Below are 8,312 nucleotides of genomic sequence, written 5' to 3' on the forward strand. Positions count from 1 at the left end.
TCAAAAGTCAGTCACTATAACTTTACGTTTTACGTTCCCATTCTTATATTTTTTAAAGAACCCATTTTCGAACTACATCACCCTACCTCGTTCAGCAGTCAACAGGACACCGCCTCGTGTTTTGCACACAGAGGAAGCCTTCCCGATGACGTCAGCTACACAATCGCGCAACCTGACTCGGAAGAGAGCCATTACGCAGTAGCTTGACAAAACAGGGTTGCCAGTCTACTTTGACGGAAACATTGAAAGGGGGTTTCATTTACAATTAGATAATAACAATGATAATAATTAATCGTAACAGTGTTTCGTCACCGTCCTTAAACTTGTTAAACCACCGCTGCACTGTCCGCGTAGACACGGCACTCTCACCATAGGCCTGGCATATCTTTCCCCCCGCTGCACCTGCGTTTGACCCCAGTTTGAACTCGTACAGCATACATGCCCTTATGACGCTCTATGGAGGTCCCATGTACACTGTCCATACGAAAGTTCACGGTGTAACTGAACTGCGATAATCAGGTAATATGTTGGATATACTAACACCAACAAGTGACCCTTACCTCCATTTACATTCAACTCATGGTGTGAGGGCTAATTGAACACAGACCTCTACGAAAGCTAGAACTTTCTTGGTTACCTTTATACTTTAGAAACTTGTTATATTATGTATCCATCCTGAAATATTTTGAAATGAACTGCAATTTTAATTATTTATGTCTCAAATGTATTTAAATGTCCTTTCACTTCGTAAAATTAATTTTATATATATTTAATAATCAAATTTATTGCAAGTAATGATCAATTCATATATAATTCAAATTCATTTTGTGTGGCGGACAAACACCGTGTGCGTGGGTTTTCTCGGGGTTCTCCCGTTTCCTCCCACTTTCTTCATTCCACCATTTCATTCATCTCTCATCATCACCGTCTCCTTTACCCTAACCGGCATAATCGTGGGACGTAAAACTCAAAAATTTCATTTCATTTCAAATTCATTTTGTAAAACTGAGGTGCATTTTTCTAGACTTGAAGAAGAAATCAGTAAGATCACATAATTGAAATTCCAGTTAATTTCAAAGAAAAATAATTGAGTATGTAAATAAATGAGTTCGAAACAAAGATGACGTAGGTAATCAAGATCTTCAAATCCGTAGTTAAATGAGCAATATGACTAGTTAGGTTATCATGTTGTAGCCAGTTGTCTCTCTCATCAATTTGCAAAAGAAAAAATATGATGTTTTATATCCTATGGTTTTCTGAATATTGCTTTATTTTCTCTGAAAATCTATAAATATATAAGACTTCAGAATATTTTATGAGCTGTTTTCCTGTTGAATTTTAGCAAACTAAAAGAGATTCGTAAATATTTACTCAGATCGCAATTTCCTTACTAATATTCGCTTTAAGTTTCCCAGTTACGTTGAGTATAAAATGCGCGCGGAGTTTCGCCCTCTACTTTTATATCTATATGTAAGTAAACAAGCTTACTTAACTTCGTTCTTTTTTATGATTTTCATGAACAAGTAAAAAATCAACAATACACAGAACAAATCAACATGAAAGTTTTTTTTTTCCTGATTCTATAACAAGGAAAACTTACAAGCACAGCGTTTACAGAAACCTTATGCTCTTCAGTATCTTCTAAACTTTTTTCTGTTAACAATGTTTTCTTTAAATAAACATTTGACTAACAGGGTATATACATTAAAATTATTTACTTGAAACTGTTAAATTTTCCTTTATCATATCCTCAAAGGGAAAAGTTACTATTTTTTACCATAACCATTACTATTTGGCGATAGCCGAAAAAATATGTGTGTGTGTGTGTTTGTCGTCTTTAATATTGGTTATCTTAAAGCTTGTCCGTTTTATTACATTAGCATTGTGACCGGGACTATAGAATATCAAACACTTTAATTTAAGAGACAGATATAACCTTAAAACATATATCGCATACCATAGTATGGTATAGCCCGTCAACCTCATGGTAACGTAATTCCAATACATGATAGGTGTTGATTTACCAGGATGCTCTTATATAAACCAATTTAACCCTGATACAACACCAAGCTCAAATTAATAATAACTTATTTTAATCACCTCATTCATCAATACTCATCATACCACAAAAGTAAACTATGCAACACGCATCAGTGATATAAGATTTATATAAGTAAACATCGCATGATTACAAAATTATCCACACGTATCTGAAATATAGGGTTCATATGATTAAATACCTCTACAAAGACAAATTATCCACCATGCGTCAGCGATAAGGGATAGATATAATCAAGTAACACTGCACTATGATTTTCAAACACCAGTTGTGTTCACACCGCACCACACTATTCAAACACCAGTTTCAAACACCGCACTTCAGACTAGTGCTGTCGAATTATTGTGACATTTGCGGTTTTCGGTTTTTGAGAAAATCGGTTTTCTGAAAACCGAAAACCGCAAATTCGGTTTTCAAAAGCGACATTTCGGTTTTATGAAATTTCACTTTTTTTCAAAAACTGGTTTTCGGTTTTTCAAAAAACGATTTCGACAGCACTACTTCAGACACTCACTTTTTCTAACTCCATAGAACCATGTTCTACTAAAAATGCCCGAATATTAATAAACAATCTGTCTCCTAGACTATGGGGTTCGTGTCCATTAAGAACACACTTTCCGCTCATTTCACATTATAGATATGAACTATTTTCTCTATCCAGTGGTGTTATTTTAATTTTTTAACAACCGGTTCTGTATATACATACATGCATATATATTCGCCGTACTATCTAATTTCGTACCACTACCTTGTATTAGGATGCTGTGTGGGTCACTACTTGTCACTTGTATTATCCAGTAAAATATTTGCTATTGTCTACCTAATATGATTTGTTTCCTAAGAGTTATATCTATCCATCTACTTTCTCTCTCTCTCTCTCTCTCTCTCTCTCTCTCTCTCTCTCTCGCTATATATATTGCTCTCGGAGAGTTGCAATACAAAGAAAAAACTTATGGAAAGGCTTCAAAATGCACAAGATTTGTACGACAGAATATGATAAATGGATAATTGCGATTATAGTGAGGTGGTACCTGTCTAGATCCATCAGTGTCCTTGCTTCGATACCCGGAGTAGTACCAGAAGAGAGCAGTTTACACGCCACTTGTAGCACAGCGTAGACAAGTGAATAGTAAAAGTGTGGGCTAGCGTGACTATGCTTCGTCAACGTCAAAGAACGGAACATTAAAAGGTGACGAGTTCACGCCAATGAAACAAATCTGATTCTCTTCACCCAAAGAAAACGTCAAGTCAAATTAAAATCACACTAGATGGGAATCAACCGCAGCCTAAGCCTGGAGTATAATATCTAGAGTCCACCTAGACGAGAAGTTTAACTTGGAGGAACATACGTATATGCCGCACTGCACACAAAAGCAGATACAAAACAAAAAGCAATATAAACACCAAGATTCATATTTATAGCACGAGTGACAAGTAGTTGACGTTCCTGCGCTGCACATGAGGATGGTCCAAACAAAATTGTTTTCGATTATGAATAGTGCGGAAAATTTATCATTGATTTCACTAACTTCACACACACACACACACACACACACAAATTGATTTTTAGGTCAGCTCCCTGATTTGCCTTGAAATTTTGCCAAAACGCAGATCTTTGAATTGGTGCAAAGTGTTTAATTGAACTAGATCCTTAGACAAATACCCAAAAAAGCAGACTTTGTTTTAAAAAATTAATTTATTAAGCTTTTTAAAAATACTTTGGAGTCTCTTTCAAAGTAATCTCCATTACATGCGATGCAATTCTCTAGTGTTCTTTCTCACTGAATAGTCTCTGTAACTCTTCAACTTTGATATCGTCCAGTGCTCTCTGCTAAGTTCTTTTTACACCCTTGATATCATCAAAACGCCTCCTTTTAATTTTTTTTTCATTCTCGAAAATAAGAAGAGTCTCATGAGTCTAGGCCTGACAAATATGGAGGGTAGAGAACGGTAACCTAGCCAAATATCCAGATCCTGTGTGAGCAGGCAAGGAACAAACCTATTGGCAATGCATCTCTTTCGCAAATCCTCATGAAAATCCGCTAGCACGAGCTCCAACTCACTCCTGTCTGTTGTGAAATTTCGTCCATCGTGAAACACGATCCTTGTTGATTTTTTGGCGTATTTTTTATCAATGTTTTTTTTTTTTTTTTCGTTTCGAGATGATGAAGAGCGCCCAGAACGAGCATGATCTTCAACATTGATCTCATGATGTATAAACCGCTCAAACCACTAGAAAACATGTGTGCGCTCATAGCATCCTTCTTGAGAGCCTGTTAAATCATTTGGTGAGCTTCCGTTGCAAGCAAGAAGCTAATTTTCTAACAGTTTTGTCTCTTTAAATCTGTCATAACGATTTCGCAGATAGCAAACGAGAACAACTCAGAAAAATAACACTACAATCAAACATCAACCTCTACGCGGAAGCCGCTTGGGCAACTGATTTGAGAAGATCTCTACTAGACCTAGCTAGCGAAAGAACTACGCCTAGGAATGACAGCGTGCTTTCAGTCCAGTATTTTTTTTGCCCCCTTTCCCCCTATGTACGTCGTATTGGTGTAATGTGTCACAAGAAATACTCACATAAGATCACGAAATAAAACTTGAGTTTTTCTTTGCATTAAGGCAGTGGTTCCAAATAACTGTTTCGCGATACACTATGAGGGCAAACTAGTCTTGCACTATCAGGGCAAAATTTTGTTTAACTTGATATATATGAGAACATACAAAATACAAAACATTTAATGTGCAACTGCGAATAGCTTTCCATCGTAACATTATATACATAATATCTATAATGAGAAAATGTTTCAGAATATTGATTTTATTTTTTTATTTTTTTTAAGACACTGAGCCATATCTTTGAAATATAACACCTCTTAAGATTTTCAAACAAGCTTTCCTGTGCTGAAACATAAGTCACCATAAGTCTCTTAATCATAATTACTTAAAATTGTTTTAATTCTTAGTAATTAGAATTCACATTTTAATACATTCGCTATCGCTTATTTGAGATCCCAGAAAGTTATTCTTCTAAATGGGTATTTCTTTTGCCATGAGATTAGGTGTAACCTATCAAATTCACTAAAAGTAGGCAGACTCAATGAATATACCGTGAAGGAAAGAGAAATGTACAATTTTATTGTCAGAATACCGTAGGACATAATCGGATAAGCGTTAAGAGACCGCTAATGTGTTAAAAATATTTAATGTGTTTTAATGTATAATAGTGTGATAATTCATCATATTAATGCAAATTGTACTTTACTTTCAGATACCAAACCAAAAATCAAGAACCACTACCGAGCTCATCGTTTGTCCTTCTGGTTGAATCTTGTTCCCGATCTGCATCGTCCTGGAGGAGACGACGTCCCCAGGAGCCACCATTTATTGGAAGATCATGATGACCTCAGCACGTATGATGGCAAAGTGCGAGCAATTCCTGTAAGCCAAGTGACCTTCCCGGAGTTGACCCCGACCCCACCGCTATCAGGCACAACAACATTCAACCTCTCTGTCATTCTTGGAGGACGTGTCCCACCTCCACCCAAGGCAACCACAGAAGTCACTCGGCTGCCTCTACCTACTCAAAGTGATGTCGCTCAAGATAAGAAAAACAAAAGTCAATCCGGTGAAGATCTTCCTGAAGATGGATTTGCTGCTTATTCAACGGCTCTCAGTGTTACGATAGCCATAGGTTGCTCACTATTAATTCTTAACGTCCTTATATTTGCCGGAGTGTACTACCAAAGAGACAAGCACAGATTAGAAGTGAAAAAAAGAAATGAGAATGGGCAAATGCCTAATATAAGTGGCGAACTTGAAGGTCCTTCGATTAAACCCGATGTTCCCCCTAATCCCGGAGGGATAAAAGCGGATCTAATCGGTCATAAAGGAAAAGTTACAAGTCCTGTGTCTCAAACACAACTGCCACCTCCGGAATTTGCGGACCTGCCTATTCCATCGCAGACAGGAACCACTAATGTGTCATCTTCCGTCCCCCGCGCCCCACCACCACCAAAGTCATCAAAACCTCAACACCCGGAATCTCAACCCCTTCTGCCTCAGAGCATACAGTTGCTCCCACAGAACGTCCCGGGACCACCTAAATCCACTCTCAAAAAGACACACAAAGGACAGCAAATTCCTAATAACATTGAGGAACTGCGCGTGTGAGAACAACATTTCTCCTCCCAAACAAAAATTCCTTTTGTATTTACAGTGTCATATAACGAACCAATTACAGAGGTATTTTTATTTCCTCCCCAAGGGAAGGGGAAAATACGGGGAACAAAATAGTACAATATTGCACAAAAGGAAAGCACTTTAAGAAGAAAAGTTATAACTAGTTGTTTAAAAATATATATATACATGGAAGATAAAAAAAAGTTTGGTGATATCAGCACAGTACATAAAAGTTTCTTTTTCTGTTGTCATTTTCTGAATTTTAAATTCGGATAAATGTTTCTGTTGTACTCAATATGCACAAAACACAATTTGAAAAAAATCTAAAATTACTAAAAAAATTGATAAAAATGTCTACTGTTCTTTTTTTTATTGTTATTGACATAAACGGTATATCTATTGTATTTTTCTGTTTTACATTATAGATTATAAGATAGTGTAATTTTTTATATACATCAGAGGAAAGTGTAAAATACATAAGTGCAAAGTTAAGTGAATGTTTCCTATACAGAGACACAAATGACGCGCAGTTCTTAATTCTCAATTTTATATATATGTATAAATTTTAAAACAAGAGTAAGTGAAAATTGACACTCTTTTGTTGTTGACGTTTGTGATACCTAGGACCATTTACACGTGAGTGACTAATGAAAAAGATTTATATTGTGATAACAGAAGCATAAGTAAGCAAATATACATTTAAAGAAAAAAGATACTTGTAAAGTGAAAATTTAAAAAAACAAAAATGTGTACATAGAAAAACCAGATGGTGCGTGGTGAGTTGTTTTAAATGTAAAAATTAAATTTGTAAAATACAGCAAAAGGGCAATATTGAAATTATTGAAAAAATCTCATTATGCATTATTATTATTATTACGTAATAAAGGTTATTAAAACTTGGAACACGAAAGAATGCTCTGGTTAGCTTCTTCAAGTGTTGAAATAAAAAAGCTCAAGTTAAATGTTAAGAAAAAAAGATCCTACCAAAGACATCTTTTGACGAACCTTCTGTTTTGGGTAAAAAGAGAGATATTAATAAATAAACAAAGAAATAAATATAAAGAGTTGGTTGATAGTATCGAAATAAATGATAATAAAAAAATTTAGTACAAATGGTCTGAACTTTACATTAATAACATTTTTTGTTAGTTTAAACGTTTATGGTATCTTCAACCTCTAAGTTGATCTGTTATTTGTTATTTATATTTTGATAATGCTTAGTCTAGTGTTGAAACTAATGACTTACTTAACGTTAAAAATATACTGTGGACAAAGCAAACACTTACATTAATAATCTTGCGTTTAGGGTAGTCAATATATCATTGCCTTTGTCAATGTCCGGCTAATGGAGACAATGATATATTCCAAAACTAGGTTTGCTTTGATCCGATTATACATATATCTTCAGTCATGGTATCGATTAACTTGACTAACACCGCATAGACCAAAATTTGGCTTCCATAACAGCTCAGAATCTCCTCAGAATAAATAAATAGGGATACCATACGGTTTTCAAGGAAATTGTGAACCATTCTTCCTGCAAAGCATTGGTAAGTTCCATTAATAATGATGAAGGGTGATAGAATCCTCACACATTGCATGGCGATGCAGGGTGATAGCATCCTCGAACACTGACTACAAAAACTCGATAATATTAAGACCGAGCGATTTTGAAAGTCCTGCCAGATGTGGTACTTCATGCTCAGAAAACTACTCCTAGACAAAGTGATGTGAATGAACAAGGATTTTATCGTGTTGATAAACGAAACATCCATTAGGAAACAAAGTTTCCCACATTGGATGGATCTGATCGCTCAAAATGATCAAACATTCTTGGCACTGGCGTTACTTTACATGCTAATTATGCTAACAGACTGCCATGATATAGCTAACCAAACCAGAATGAATCTCCGCCATGTTTCACTTCTGAATCGTATGGTTGAGATAGTGTTCTCACGTTAATTTGGCCAGTTGTCAAAAACGGTATGAAGTTTGACAACATCCTCCCAAGTGGCTGTATTTTATTACCCCGTAATCCACGTGTTACGGGTTTGACACCACTGCCATT

General features: G+C 35.7%; 1 protein-coding gene across 1 annotated transcript in view; it reads left to right on the forward strand.

The window, feature by feature from the left end:
* The window catches only part of LOC145693440 (neuroligin-1-like), a 437,693-nt gene extending 430,658 nt beyond the window's left edge, over nt 1–7,035 (forward strand). Inside the window, exon 6 of the mRNA XM_081769435.1 lies at nt 5,334–7,035. Coding sequence (XP_081625561.1) covers nt 5,334–6,235 — 902 coding nt within the window. The 3' untranslated portion in view covers nt 6,236–7,035. The remainder of the gene's footprint in view (nt 1–5,333) is intronic.
* Nucleotides 7,036–8,312: the final 1,277 nt, after the last annotated feature.

The sequence above is a fragment of the Thermobia domestica genome, chromosome 8 (assembly GCF_964235325.1).
Source record: "Thermobia domestica chromosome 8, izTheDome1.hap1.1, whole genome shotgun sequence".
NCBI classification, from domain to species: domain Eukaryota; kingdom Metazoa; phylum Arthropoda; class Insecta; order Zygentoma; family Lepismatidae; genus Thermobia; species Thermobia domestica.